At 42.4% G+C, this 15,490-nt stretch overlaps 2 protein-coding genes across 5 annotated transcripts; one reads left to right on the forward strand and one right to left on the reverse strand.

Moving 5' to 3' along the window:
• Positions 1–558: 558 nt before the first annotated feature.
• ftr83 (finTRIM family, member 83) lies at positions 559–5,150 on the reverse strand. Of its 3 annotated transcripts, none has more exons than XM_034606196.1 (8): positions 4,575–5,150; positions 3,871–3,966; positions 3,434–3,667; positions 3,007–3,166; positions 2,848–2,904; positions 2,214–2,282; positions 1,702–1,772; positions 1,286–1,425 (listed from the first exon to the last, which is right to left on the reverse strand). In XM_034606196.1, the coding sequence occupies exons 1-7, from the start codon at positions 5,148–5,150 to the stop codon at positions 1,720–1,722; spliced, it is 1,245 nt and encodes a 414-aa protein (XP_034462087.1). In that variant the 3' UTR covers positions 1,286–1,425; positions 1,702–1,719. The 3 variants fall into 3 exon arrangements, with proteins under 3 accessions (XP_034462084.1, XP_034462087.1, XP_034462085.1); XM_034606194.1 differs by having other exon boundaries at positions 1,293–1,425; positions 1,706–1,772; XM_034606193.1 differs by lacking the exon at positions 1,702–1,772 and having other exon boundaries at positions 559–1,425.
• Positions 5,151–9,177: 4,027 nt separating this feature from the next.
• Positions 9,178–15,023, forward strand: ftr82 (finTRIM family, member 82). Of its 2 annotated transcripts, XM_034606192.1 has the most exons (8): positions 9,178–9,399; positions 9,508–10,126; positions 11,659–11,754; positions 11,925–12,158; positions 13,012–13,171; positions 13,269–13,325; positions 13,549–13,620; positions 13,723–15,023. In XM_034606192.1, the coding sequence occupies exons 2-8, from the start codon at positions 9,536–9,538 to the stop codon at positions 14,241–14,243; spliced, it is 1,731 nt and encodes a 576-aa protein (XP_034462083.1). In that variant the 5' UTR covers positions 9,178–9,399; positions 9,508–9,535; the 3' UTR covers positions 14,244–15,023. The 2 variants fall into 2 exon arrangements, with proteins under 2 accessions (XP_034462083.1, XP_034462082.1); XM_034606191.1 differs by lacking the exon at positions 9,178–9,399 and having other exon boundaries at positions 9,408–10,126.
• Positions 15,024–15,490: the final 467 nt, after the last annotated feature.

Genomic DNA, 15,490 nt, shown 5'->3' on the forward strand with positions numbered 1-15,490 from the left:
TTAGTTCAGCAGACCACACTACTGCTTGATGAGTTTCAATCATGTGTGAACTCAGGAGCTCTCGGTTATGCCCCACCTATTTCTGTACAATCCCTCTCAAAGCTCTCAGACTTCCACAAAACCAACACTGCTGTTAACGCACAAAGACGTCGTCTCGCTCTTGTACGGTCTCAAGTGGATCCACTCATAATTTGATTCATCTTATGTGTTGGCAAAAGTGATGCAAGCCATTTTTAATTGTTCTTGACACGTAATATTTGTGTTTTGTGGTCTGGCAGAGCAGAGAGCTGGACAATAGAGATGTTATTGGAAAGTTACAATTAGTTTTTCACACAAAGTGAATTTGGTTTGGTTTGGTTTTTAAAAATGTGCCTTGAATCTGAGGGTTTTCTCTTATTAAATGATGCTCGACAAAGTGAATGAATGGAGGAATAAATGAAAACAGTTTTTTATTCATGGTAAGCAGGCAGAGGAAGAATAAACCTGTGGAGCATAGGGACGTTTTTGAGAATAGCAGGGTGGCGTAAAAACACAACTTACAACAGTTTATCTTTGCCATAAAAATGTTTATTGATAGAAAAAATATGCATGTGCTGCAAGTGTAATCTATCCTCTATAAATGATCACAAAACATATTTCAATCAAGTACAACCTTCATTGTTTTAAATAATTTAAATGCTTCATACACCTTAGATTCCACACATGTTAATTTGTAGAATATTCACAGTCATTAAAAACAGGTCCCCTGATACTTAACACATATTCTATAGTCTAAAAATAACATATCCAATCATGTAAAATAATTAATTACATGTCATTATAGTGTAGTAATAGTTTTGTTCTCCATGACAATATTGAATCACTGTTGTACATTGATTATTGGAAGTGTGTTATTTAATCACAGCTGGAGGAGGGTGATGGCCGACTCATACCAAACCCAGAAGCCTGGATAGACAGGCTCACTGAAAGAGGCTTTGAAGCGATGGATGAGAGACATGTTGTCCCCTACAGTGTAGAAAGAGAGGGTTCCCCCAGCATGGTCGAGGAACACCCCGATACGAGACGAATAAGGCACGTTGATCTCTATCTGGTCCTTGCTGTGGCGGGCTGAGTAGCTGGAATCAGAGCAGAACAGGCTCCAGGACTTGCGGTTGTATCCGATGCGGCAGGTGTCGCCATAGCCGTTCCTCTTGATGCCTTTGTAGCTGACACCGAGGGCTGCCCCCTCCCCGCTCCAGTCAACCTCCCAGTAGTAGGCGCCTCCAGTGAGGGCCTCCTTGCACAGGACCTGGGGCAGGGAGTCAAACCTGGCGGCGTTGTCACCGTAGGACTGGGGGTCTCTCTTAAGGGCAGCTTTCCTGTTCCCTCGAGACAAGTGGAGCTGTCTGTAGGCTGTGTTCGGGTCCAGGGTGAGCTGACAGGCATCTAGGAGCAGACAGGAGAGAAAGGGTTGAGCTGAAATTGCTTGGCTTAAATGTAAAGGAGTAAATCCAAGATGGGTAAAGTCCGTGTTTCACAGCAACTAAAGCACCCCTCACCACCAGCTGCAAGGTTGCAGGGGTTAGCAGAAAGTAATTAGGAATCTCAAATTTTTGTTAGATGTTTAACTAACTTCTGTTTTGACACAATTTCAGAGAAAGGTGGGGGACATTCTGACTCTACACACAGAACTCAGAATGAACCCCAGGGGTTGGATGTCACCTGCCTGCTGTCTGCAGGTCACAGTTGGTGGGACACCCGGCGGCCTCGGCTAGACCTGCCCGGCCTATTATCTGGAATGCCAGAGGTATCGACACTGTTTGTGAGTTTGAGCATTGACAGAAGTCCATCTAACAAAGAGCATACTTGACTATAAAGTGAGACCCGCAACCTTTGAGCACCTTCTAGTGTGACCTTAAAGACGAGGCCCAAGAATAGGAAGTAAACACTGGCTAACAGAATAACTAAGTTCTGAGTGTTTTATTCTAATAAGACTACTCAGTGAACAACAGCTGTTTTGCACACTCAGTAAAAACATGGGACACTTAAACTGCAGCTCTATTGCTTGCTAATACAGTATATTAATGATTACTCTGCCTGTATAAACACTGTGCGACACAGAGTAGTGAACCACAAGGTCTGAGCCAGAAACTCATCAGCATGTAATTTGCCTCGTGCAGGGAAAGGAGCAGGAAGCGCCGGGGACTGTGTCAGTGCAGAAAACGGTGACTCACATTTCAGGAAATCCTCTCTGCGCTGAGGTTCCTGGACCGGCAAAGACTTGTACACGACAGCTTCATCACCTGTGGAAGTGAATATACACACATACATATCAGTTAAGTGGTATTATAAAGTATTATGTTCTGTAACATAATTTATTAATCAACATTACTGCACAAGGAAGTTGTTATACTTAGGATTTTGACAAGCTCGGTAGTGAGAGCTGGTATAATGTGGGTAGTGTTGATATTCTTTGTTATATCAACTCAGATACTGTGACTGTTACACTGTCAATGAAGCTGATCTGAACAATTTATGTAAACTTGCTCAAGGTAAACATTTAACCATGTGGCAGCTGAGTGACCTCAGACTGCCCTCTAATGAATATCGTGCTCTGGCCACCACCAAACAAGCAACAGGACGGCACAAAGCCTATTGAGTACAGAGGAAATTGTAAATCCGTTGTACTTTCCTGTCATCAAATCAGAATTTGAGTCCATGTACTTTCTACATACTGCCTTAATGGATTAACTAGAAGAAGTTTGTATAAGATATCTAAAAAGTGGAAGTTCTTTGTATGCATATTATTGCCACATTACTTTGTTGTGCACATAAAATCAGTGACAGGAAAGTTAATGGCTGACTCACTTTTTATTGGCCGTTTCTTTTTGGATTCGTCCAGTTGACAGAAGGTCATTTTGTTCACTGCAAAAAGAAAAAAAGAATGAGTTAACAGTAATATCAAACCAACATTTTGGTACTTTTCTGTTACTTCGAACAAACAAGGTCTTGATGGTCCACTCTCACCTGTCTTGGCGACCTTGACCAGTTCATCATTGCTGAATTCATTCAAGTGCTGTTTCATCTCGGAGACGGCCTTCGTCACGGGGCCGAAAGTGAAGTAGGGGTTGACGGTGACTGTGGGCAGCTCCTCTGCCTCTGTCTGAGCGATCAGCATGTGGTAGCTCTAATAAGAAAAAAGAAACAGCTCATCATTAGGATAATTCTTTTACTTTACATTATACATCACATTTCAGTTACTATTTACATCAAACTGATTTAACTAATTTAAAAAAAATGTTGTATCAAAACTGTGCCCATGCAATAAACTGGGGAGTGGAAGCAGTTTAGAAAAGAGATGGTGGGATTGTGGCGGTATCATATTGTGAGCTAGGACCTTGACCTAACTGAATATAAGGTGTCTTAATGTGTTTGTTCAGTCGTTCTCAGTTACCTGGATGAAGTGGATGTGGTCCTCAGTGCGGGACAGCTGTGTGATCTCGCTGTCTCTCCTCTTCAGGTCAGCGATCTCGTGGGTCAGACGCTCCAAGTGGCCCTCTGCGTTGTTGAGCGCCGCCCTCTTGTTGGAGGAGATCAGCTTGGTCATCTCCTGCTGCATCCTCTCGATGGAGCGCATCATGTCGGCAAACATCTTCTCGCATTCCTGCAGCGCCAAGTGGGCCGAGTTCTGCACAGGAGAAACACGGAGGCATGCAAAACATCAACTGGGGTGTCACACTGGTTTTTCAAGCACACACTAAGGTAAGCTGTCGTCAGCCCGACGTGAAGGAATGTTGTCTGTGTTGCTTCGTTGATTTACTGTCACTTCACTTCCCATCTGTAGTGGTTAGTCTGGTTTAATCATGCATGATGGATGATAGTGGCACCAACCTTGAGTGAGTCCACTGCTTGTTTTAGTTCCTCCATCTGCTTGAGTCGGTCATGAATCTTCTCCTGGATCTCAGCCTGGGTGGAGCCCAGCCGTTGCTATGAAGAGAGAGAGAACAACAGACTTTGTTTAAATTAATGACACCAATTCATTCTGAAATCTAAAAAACGAGACTTTATGACAGCAGTGTACAGCTCAACACAAATGTAAATTGCACAACATTGTTTGTACGTGCAGGGAGCAGCCTTCTTATCATGCGGGTAATTCTCAGAAAAGGCTTGAGGCTGCAGTTTATGGGCTTGTTTCACATACTGTAAACTGCTCTTTCATGCTGTACCTGCCATTGTTCTGCTTGTGCAATGAGCCATGGTGGGTACATGTGTCACAGTTGATTCACAAAATGTTTGTGTACGTAAAAAGCTTCGCGCATTTAGCAATAACACCACAGTCTAAGACCACTGTCGTCACTTACAGTTACATAAAAAGCCAAGGCACAAACCTTGCAATAACAATACATACATTTACAGAATTTTTTTAAAGTTATAATTTGCCAATTGTGTTTACACTATTTCTTTAGCTACAGGTTAATATCTTGAGTGAAATATGCATTGAGATAAGTCAAATTTAAATTAAGATCCACACGGACTGGAATGTGTTTCCGGTGTTTATACAACACCCGGCCAGGGATAAGTTAAATGTTACCAACCTGCTCCTCAGCCCTCTCCTGCTCGGCAGACACCATGTCGTGACCTTTGTGTTCCTTCACCGTACAAAGCACGCAGATGCACATCTGGTCAGTGCGACAGAAAAGCTCCAAACCCTTCTGATGCTGGGGACAGATCTGCCTGTCCAGGTGGCCGATCTCATCCACCAGCTTGTGCCTCTTAAAAGTTGCGGACTCGAAGTGAGGCTTCAGGTGCTTCTCGCAGTAGGAGGCCAGACACATCAGGCAGGTCTTGATGGCTTTATGCTTCTTGCCAATGCAGATGTCACACCCTACATCCTGGGGTCCAGCGTAGTTGTAGTCAGGAGACGGGGGTGGAGGTGGAAAGGTTTCAGAGTTGCGCGGGAGGGTGGAGTGCCGGGAGCCCGCCATGCGTCTTGGCGTTGGCCTCTTGTTGTAAGAGACCCTGCACTGTGGGCATTGGAACGAACCTGTGTGGTCAGCATGGTCCCAGTAGGTCTTCAGGCAAATGGAGCAGAAGACATGGCCACATGGGATGGACACTGGATCCCTGAGGTATTCCTTACACAGGTAGCAGCTGTCCTGGTCAGATGACATGAGGACAACCCGGTGCTGTTCCCTCTAATGCAGTGAAGATGCCGAGAAGATAGATGGTGACTTGTGTCAGCACAGTAGCAAAGTGATCCGACAGGCACTGCGGTCGCGAGTTATATAGAGTAAACAGAAAGGGAGGTTAAACAGGTTACGCCGATACCAGTAAAACAAAGGCGGGGCAAGGAAGGACACATGCCTCCATTCGTTACAGAGTCGAAAGAGAATGACTGAAATGTGTGATCATGAGGTTTGGCTTTGTCTATTGTCTATTTCCGATAGGTTTATTTTTTTTACTTTCACTGAAACACACGCAAAAGAACCAACATTATCCAGATAGACTTCCTGTGTCTTCTTCTCCGAGCAGGAAAGGCAAGCAAAATTATGTTTTACATATGGTTCGTTGTATTTGCGTCCCACAAGTAGGTGTGTAAAAGAGGTACAGAGTTCAGTAGTAAGTAGGAAGTAAGTCGGAAACAACGCAGTGTGAAGAAACCACAGGTGTGTCACACTCCACCGTTGACCGTGCTCTAATTGCTGAGTGTCACAGATTGCCTGGTGACAGACTGTTCTCTTTGGACATGTGTTGATACCCACTCAAGTCACAGTACAACCCTGACATTGATATAAAGAGATTATTTTCTCCACTATGGCTAATAACAATAATACAGATTATTTTCTGCTGGTTAGCTGTAGGTTTCAGACTCATCTGAGACTGTTGGGTGAAGCCAAATAAACGTGTTGGCTTTGGAAAGACTTGTTTGGTCTTCTTGAGCCACTGTGAGGTTGACCTTCAGCATAGCCTGTTACTAGTTAATTATTAACTCTTTTTACTTTTCCTTTTGCATTTCATTACCACAGATTTCTAATTATTTCTGACAGGACGCGTGGAGTTTCTTGTCAACACTGAAATTCTCCTTTTGAGGTGTAAACTGAACCATATCCCAAATAGAAAATTCCTTCTTGTGTTGAAAAACCTTCCTCTGTATATTTCATCTTACAGTGAACACACCTCCCTGCCAAAATGGAGTTTCAGCGCGGCTGAAATGGAGATAGGAATGCAACTACACTTGATAGCCCAGATAACAGGAGGGCCAAAAAGCCTACTTAAAAGATTCCATTGTGTTAGAGCCAGCAGGGCCGGAGCAGAGTGCCAGGCATTGCAGGGTCTGTTGTCCGTCAACAACACTAACTACAGCTGACATGCAACACTAAATGTAGCATCTTATTTGACAAGAATTTCAACTGATAAGGGCCCTACTCATCAACCTTCACTTCACATAGAGAGGATAATATGGTGTAAACTTTGTCTTTACAAAATATGTCTTCTTCGATTGTAATTTCTCCCGAAAAGATCCACAGTTTTTGTGTTTTCTTATTTCAGATAACGTGACCATCAAAATTAGCTTGAACCACTCATCTTAATATGACTTAACAAAATGAAGATCAATATTACAAATGTGCACGAATTAATTACACAAATACTTTGGTACATTTGATTTCATCAATTGATATTTTCATATGCATGTATCGCACCCATTCACATGTAAATTCAGGAAGTGTGACCACAAGATTTTTATTTATCGTGACAAATGCAACAAAAAATGTAAGTAATGGTTGAATTGACTCAGTTTTCAGAGTTTCGGTGACTTGTATTGCCGGCCATTGAAAATTGAAAATTAGTTTTGTAGAAAATACCAGCAACATTCAAAATGGCACTTCAGGTGTCCACTTAATGGACATTAAACTTTGTTCAATTGCAATATTTTATTATTGTCTTTCAAGACTTTTTTTGAACTTTGGTCCTCCAACCCAACTGGCCACTCATAAATCATGAAATCAAATCTTTATGGGGAAGAAGGACCTGTAAGCTTATACATACTACAGTCAACCTTGATATATATATGAGTCATATGAGTTTCTCCTCGACTTTTGCATCTGCTGAAAATAGTTTTGCCTAAGAAACAGGGCTGGAATGGGCAGAATTGTGAGACCAAACACAATCAAATGATTTGTCATGCGTTATAAGTTAAAAGTGCCCAGTAAAAATTTTTTTTTTGCTGAATTATAGAATCGCTCAGGTCAAATTTCAAGTTTCAGTTTGACTAAATTTGGACTAATATTTGCTCAACATGTAAAGTTCAGCTTCTTGGTAAAACAAGCATTTTCAACAAACCTTGTACACACATAATATATACACATAATTAGAGTTTTATGTTAATATCTAAATATTGTTATCATGGCAACTTAAAATTAAGATGGGACTGTAGTTTTCTACTTTCACTCTTCTGGCTGAGGTTGTCGTGACAACGGTATTGCTTACAACTGTTTACTGTACAGTCTTTCCTCCGCCTCAGCCTGTGTGCGTGTTTCAGAACTCTTTAAACTTTGCCTATCTACCAGCATCAACTAAATGCGCTCACCGTTTGCCCATTGCCCGTTTAAAATTGTGATTTCCTGTTTTTATTACTCACACCCAGTAAGTGCATAGCTTGAGTGGGTCCACGTTTCCTTTGTTTGCCATTTGTGCTCTCCTGCACTCGCCCTGCAGAGAGCACACTCGCTGCACCATAATGAAGGTTGACCTTTCACCTTGAACTCAGCCACTGATGACTGCAGAGTTTCAGCACAGAACACTGGGACCTGAAACAGTGGTTCTACTGTTCGAGAGATGTGTGTCATTAAAGTGTCTTGTATTCTAAACACTATCATGCTTCACAATGACATTCCCAATTATTGTCTTGGTGGCAGAGGCTCAATTTTCTATCATAATAATAATAATAATACATTTTATTTATAGAGGGCTTTTCATGATACTCAAAGACACTTTACAACATTCAAAGTTTAGCATAAAAAGTAGCACAATAAAAACTTAGAGCACATATCAAACATTCAACATGTTTTGGAACCTCTCATATGAATCAATGTGAAATCCAAAGTTTTGACCCTGTGCGTCCGTCTCATCCTCTAACAGGTAGTTAATCTGTAAGCACAGAGCGCTCCCTTCACTCGGGAGGAAGGAAGGAAAAACTGGCTTATCAGAAACCTGACCAAATATGGAGAGGTGAAACTGCCTATTGTATGAAGTAATGCTCCGTTTGAAGTCAAGGTGGAGCTAATGTAGTTTTAACAACCGTAAATTATCATTCATGTTTCTCAGTCGTGACTTGAGATCAGGCTGGAAATGCAAAATACATCAGAACTTTTTTGTTTTATTTCAAACGAGCTTCTTAACAGTTGGGAGTTCCAAAGTAATCCTGAGCGACAGATTGATACTTCATCACTGTAATGGGCCTGTGGTATTGGTGGAAACCAGTAGAAAAGGCCCAATTGAAATGCTAATAAGAGGCGATAATGATGTCAGCAGACACTTCATGTTACACAGGCTCTTCAGAGGCTTCTCCTTGAGCTGCTTTTAAATTAAAACTTCATTCTGTAAAAAGAAAAATGACAGGAATGAAAAAAATTTGACCTAACTCGTGATGAGGGATGCGCACGAATATGCAAAACACCCGGTGCAACAACACACCTGCAACAGACAGGAATGTTCTGCTTGTGAATGTGTGTGCATTCATGCGTGTGTGTGTGTTCCCGTTGGGTGTTTCATCCATGACGTTTCCTTTCTGTTGCACAAACAGATACATATCTACAGTTGACAATTTGACTCATACAAGTGAGCTGACTGGTTTGACCGGTCGCTGTGTAAATACAACAGATCTGTAGTCTGCTCTCGGACAAATCTCCTGCAGCAAGTTTAGCTTTCGAGCAAGTTTTTTGGTGAGAGGCACGAAGCAGGGATGTTTGTTTATTGGGTGGTCCCTTGAATTCCTACAGTACCTTCGTCCACACTGATGTTTGTCGGACTATAACCGGTTTGAGACAATGGCGATTCTGTCCTGACAACAATAGGTGGAAATACAGCTGCCGAGAAGTGTGCGCGCAATTCATCCACAGACGAGCCTAGGGAGAAATTCTAGAGTAAAGGAAATGGCAGGGAAAATGGAGGCGTTTTTTCTTGCACACTAGTTGTCACTTCTTTTGCCTTTCACACTTCATTCATTCGCTTTCTTTCAGTCTGTTTTCTTTCTCTCTCTCTCTCCTCTCCTGTCTGCCTGCCCTCTTTCTCGCCCTCTCTCTCTTTCTCCCTCCTTGCTCAACCTGCTTATCTAAACTGGGCAGGGCTCAATATACTCACAGCACAGGGGGAGGGCCTTGTCTGCTTTCAATCAATAACCTCTGGAATTCAGAAATACAAGTAGGTCCTGTCCCTGGCAGGCTGTACCAAACTCTTGAGGGCGGGCTCCCAGGCACAGTCGACGAAACGTCTATCTGCTTCTAGCTTTCTCTCTGTCTGTCTCCACAGGTCTCACTGTGTTTGGAGTCCCATCACAATGGCTGATCCGACGTCTCCAGATTACTTCAGCTGCACCCTGTGTCTGAACCTCCTGAAGGACCCTGTGGCTATCCCATGTGGCCACAGTTTCTGCATGGACTGCATCAGTGGCTACTGGAATGAGGCTGACTACACAGGGATTTACATTTGTCCCCAGTGTAAGATCACATTCACGCAGAGGCCTGTGCTCCGCCCCAACGCCACTCTGAGCATGGTGGCCGAGAAGATCAAAAAGAGCGGCCTGAACCTCAACCTCAACATGTCCCAGGGGAATATCTACGCCGGGCCGAACGACGTCCCCTGCGACTTCTGCACTGGGAAGAAGTTAAAGGCTGTGAAGTCCTGTCTGAACTGTCTGGCGTCCTACTGCGAGAAGCACCTGAAGCCTCACTATGAATCAGCCACGTTCAAAAGGCACAAGCTGGTGGAGGTGCTGGGGAACTTGGACAGGAAGATCTGCCCGCAGCACCAGAAGTCCCTGGAGCTCTTCTGTCGAACAGACCAGATGTGTATCTGTGCTATCTGCACAGTCAGTGAGCACAAGGGCCATGACATTGTCTCTGCTGAGGCAGAGAGGGGGGAGAAACAGGTAAGAATTCCTCCTGTCTCTGCTGATGTTCTTCATTCAATAGATTAAACACTATCAGGCTCAGTAATAGTCTTGTTAACCTGTTAGAAAAATCACTTTCAATCAGCTTCTCAGAGAGGGACAATGTGGGAAAAGATAAGTAGCTGCATGTGAGATAGTACAAGCTGAAACTGCACCACCAGTGTCATGGGACACTTCAGCTCTCAAAGGCGAGATAACAGAGATAAACTTTCACAAAGAGCCACATAACTGATGAATGAAAAATACTGTTTATAGTCATTGAAGGAACTTGAATCCAAGCAAACATTGTGTTTTGCCCAACTCCTGTCCGTGCTTTACAAACCGTTGCTTGGACTTTGACCCATTTCACCAACACTATCAGCTACCCTGGCAGGCATTCACTGCCAAAACAAATCCAGCTCTCTGATTAGCTGTACTAAGGCCGGGGGGTTTGGGGGGGGGGGGGTCTTCTAGTTATCGCCTCTGAGAACCGCTTCTCACAGAATGGGGCGTCCCAGCTGTGTGATAGATACACAGAAACTGCAACTGAAACTTCCTGCCGCTGCCCCGGTTCCCACCTGTGGGAGTGGGTCTGGTAATGTCACTGGAATGTCAGGGAGACGTGACCCTCTCCATGCCGCATGATCGAGCGGTCACAGTGCTGTGACCACATTGAAAATCAACATTCAAATGACGTCCCAGCCAGGTTGCCTTGTAAAACACTGTAGGGTAACACTGTCAAGAGATGCTGCAGTGTAAATCTGCATTGGTGGGAACAATTAGGGCTGTTATACATGAGTAATTGAGGAGGAGGTTTTTTTAATGGCAGCCTGGAACATCAGTTGACGGATTTTTAGGGCATGATGCAGTAATAACTCATCCTACTGTTTTCTTTGCAACACGGGAAGTCTGGTTTCTCTCCTCCAAAGATTTACAACGTGAATCTCCCACATCTCACTCCATCTCCCTCTCTCTCTCTCTCTCTCTCTCCCCTCCCCCTCTCATGCCCCCCCCCCCCCCCCTCACCCCCCCCTAGATTCCCCACATTCCTCAAGCTTATCTTGAAGAATGGGTCGGTGGGCTCGAGTAAAAAGCTGAATTAGAAGCCCCTCTATTTGGCGCGTCAGTGCTGTGTGCACCTTGAAACATCTCTTTAAAAAAAAGTCAGGCGGCGGTAGATTCGCATTCCTGACAGAATTCCATTACAGACACCCCCCTCCTCGCTCCCTCCGAGATAAAAGCCGCCTGTATTAAGAAGATTCTTTGAGTAGGGTTTATTCAACATGCCAAAGGGCCTGCCCACATATTCCTTGATGAGAAAGAATGTTTGAACTGGGCCGACAAATATTGGGCTTTTTACCTTGTTTAAGAAAGCGGCGTAACATTCAACTACATATTGTGAATCTGAAGTGATGTAACATTTATAACACTGCATAAAAAACTAAAAGAAGCAAGTTCAGCTTCCAGCATTGGGAGTGCATGTGAGAAAACAGTGAAATTGATTGTCTGTGTAATGCTCCTTTATTCTGCAGAAACTGTTGGGCATCTCCCAAGCAGAGATTAGACAAAAAGGCCAGGAGAGGGAGAAGGAGCTGGAGGAACTGAAGACTGCAGTGGATTCACTGAAGGTGAGGACACCATGTTGATAATTCAGCGTGTCTTTCTGCCAACCAGCTGTATCGGATCATGACAGAAAAGAAAAACATTGCTCTAAGATGTCTACCTTGACTGCACTGCTCATCATGAATCAAACCGTCTGCATCTGACAGGTACTTAACATCTTGTGTGTTGTGTCCAGAACTCAGCCCAGAGAGCCATGGTGGAGAGCCAGAAGATGTTTGAGGACATGATCCGCTCCATTGAGAGGATGAGGTCGGAGGTGACCAAGCTGATTGGCATCAACGAGAAGGCCGCTTTCAACCAGGCCGAGGCTTTGATCGAGCGACTGGAACTAGAGATTGATGAGCTGAAGAAAAAGGAGTCGGGGCTCAAGCAGCTGTACAGCACGGAGGACCACATCCACTTCCTGCAGGTAAAACACAGTTTTAAAAGTGAATGGAGCTGGAGATATATCTGTTGGTTGAGTATACTGGCCAATATCAGCTTTTACAAACATATTGGTATCGTCATGTTGGCCGATATGAAAGTTTTTATTTTACAGAATAGTAAATGCAGTAAAGATGTGCATTATTTTATTAATTCAAGTTATACATGGTTGTGTTTATATTTTATTTTTATTTATATTTATTTATAATAAAGTTTATGATTAAACTGTAATATATCAAGCCTCAAAAGCTTCAAAAAGATATATAAGGGCCGATGAATGGGTATAGGAAATGTTTTGCTCCTTTATATAGGTATTAACATTAGATGTCAAATATATTTTTCAGTTGGGCTCGACTAACTAAGAACAAATACATCTGGAGTTTTTATGGTGCTATGGTTCACTGATGGTCTCATCCAATAAAGACACAATAATAATTTAATGTGTCATTGTCACAGCTCTACATTTTTATTCTGAGTTAAGTCGATTATGAATGAATTAGTATTATAATTAATGATAATTAGCACATGTAGCTTTTGGCTCATGACTTAACAGGCTCTCCCTGTTTATGATGAGACCATAAAAACCAACGTCCTTTTGTGACAGATGAATTTGTTAACATGCTAATGAAGAGATATCAGTAGCAGCATTTTGATGTTTTATTCACAATATGGGATTTCGGTGTGTTTAATAAGATTATAACTTTAAAATGTTGAGTTAAAAAAAAAAAAATCTAATTTCCATGAAGATATTTGAAACCACTTGATCGACAACTTTCCTCTCTATGTATTGATATTTAAAGAGATTATTGTTTATGACAACGCCTTCCTCTTCCCATTAGAACTTCAACTACCTCTGCACTCCAACCGATGATGGCTTCATTCCCAAAGTGACAGTAAACCCTGACTTTTCCTTTGGGGCTGTCAGGAAAGCTGTGTCTGAGATCAAGGATCGCCTCGAGGAGTTTGGCAGAGAGGAGCTGCTTAAGATCTCCAAGTCAGGTCTGACCTTACCCCCAGAATTATACCACCTGTACATAATGCGTATAAAACACCAATAGCCTCAGTTTGCTGAATATGAATGTGCTATGTCTTGCAGTGAGTGAGGTGCCGGTGTACACTACAGAAAGTCGGACATTGGACAGAAAGAGCAGAGGTGAGCACTAGCACGTCCTATAGCGATATTACACTGAAGGAGGTTAATTATTATCTGTGTTGACAGCGTTGTCACCCTGAAGTCTTCAACACACGCCTCAGAACATTTGCATCATACATTCCTCTGTTTCAAACACTGCAAAAACAACCACATTAAGATAAGAATTAAAGGCATGTGTGTGGGTGTGTGCAGTTCACATTGACCTTACTCTGAGCTTCTTCAGCTGCAGGCAAAGAAATGGCGGTGAACAACCTTCCTCCTGCAGAGCCCAAGAGCAGAGCAGACTTTGTGAAATGTAAGTTATCTGGTGTATTTTAAGGGAAATGTGTCAATTTAGGTCCAAACACAATTCATTTAGCAAACAAATACAATAACAATCTATTGATTCTTCCCCTAGACTTCTGCCAGCTGAAATTAGACTCGAGCACAGCTTACAAGGAGCTGTTCATCTCTGAAAACAGCAGAAAAGTCATCCGCACCAGGGACCTGCAGCCCTATGAAGACATCCCGGAGCGGTTTGACAGCTTTGCCCAGGTGCTGTGCCGGGAGGCCCTGTCTGGTGGACGCTACTACTGGGAGATCGAGTGGAGCGGGGAGTTCTCCATCGGAGTGGCCTACAGGAGCATCAGTCGAAAGGGCAAAGGCTCGTTGTGCCTGCTGGGCTACAACGACAAATCCTGGAGTCTCCTCTGCTCCGACTCGGGCTACTCTGCCTGGCACAACCGGGTGGATAAGTCCATCAACGCCCCCCACTCCCCCAGGATAGGCATGTACCTGGACCACACTGCGGGTGTGCTGGCATTTTACAGCATAAGCAACACCATGACCCTCCTGCACAGGTTTGAGACCACATTTGTTGAGCCCCTCTATCCAGGCTTTGGAGTCGGGACCTCAGTCAAGATCTGCAACATCAAGTGATCGTCAACATTTGAAAATATTTTCCGTTTCTTACACTACACAGCAAAGCTTTTGGAATATATATTATTTTGCAAAGTATTAAAGTTGTACCAAACCTATTTTTTAGAGAAACATCCTTCCAAATGTGTATATATTTTTTAACCCCACATATTACCTTTTGCATTCGGCTGTCAAATCACTGTTTCATGTTAGTTTTCTAAGACCTTACTCAAGTACTACCTAATAAGTACAATATAATATAAAGAAAAGTGTTACTCCATTTAGCATCCGATAAAAACTGTTAATGTTACAAGATATCAGTAAACAGTATATGTCCACAGATAATATATCATACATTATTAGTTTTAGATTTTAGATTTACAATTATAACATAAGGTATGGCATATTGCAAATAAGGATGTAATTATAACTCATCATGACTCTACCCTTGAGATCACCTGAGGAACATTTTCCTATGTGTCACTACTCTGTTGCCCAACGTTATTGCAGAATACATTAAAACACATTGCAGCATGTATAATGTTCACGTTGCTGCATTCACAGGTATTATGTTTTCAGTACATTCTGAATATTTCAGTGTCATTTCATTGTATTTTGATGTTATCTGTCTATCAGTTGCTGAGTTCCTACAGCTGTTTTTCACTTGAACTAACCCATATTTAAATGTGCATATGTTTACTTATATAATGGCCAACCGGAGTATAACTGTTATCCAGAAAAGACTTGTTTTGTAACAAAATGATTCATTTATAGTTCGAAATAAAGAGCTAAGTGAATGAATCCATTGTTGTGTTCTCAAGATTATTTATCTGTTCTGACATAAGCATACAAAGAGCGGACCAAACAGTGTTATATCTATTTGACCAAATTTAATGTCCTATTGGATAGGAAATGATGGGTCTGATTGATATGAATATATATTAGAGATATGTTTTCATTTATTTGTTTTAAAACAGGTAAAGAAAGTAAAAAAAAAAAAACATCAGCACAAACAGATACAATTTGAAAGTTAAAATGTAACTGGTATGTGAACCATCAATGCAACAGCGAGCCACCTGCTCTGAGAGTACCAACCCTAATAGAATATATGAATAGTGGCTCCCTCTGTTGGTTCATTGCTGGAACTGGACTGATATTGAACTACAATGATATATACAAACTTTGTATATTTATGTTTGGGCGTCAAAATTTACAATAAGTGCAAAATTATTAGCAAGAAAAGTTCAAATTCAAGTTAGGAGGAAAAT

This window comes from Hippoglossus hippoglossus, chromosome 14 (genome assembly GCF_009819705.1).
Source record: "Hippoglossus hippoglossus isolate fHipHip1 chromosome 14, fHipHip1.pri, whole genome shotgun sequence".
Lineage (NCBI taxonomy): Eukaryota > Metazoa > Chordata > Actinopteri > Pleuronectiformes > Pleuronectidae > Hippoglossus > Hippoglossus hippoglossus.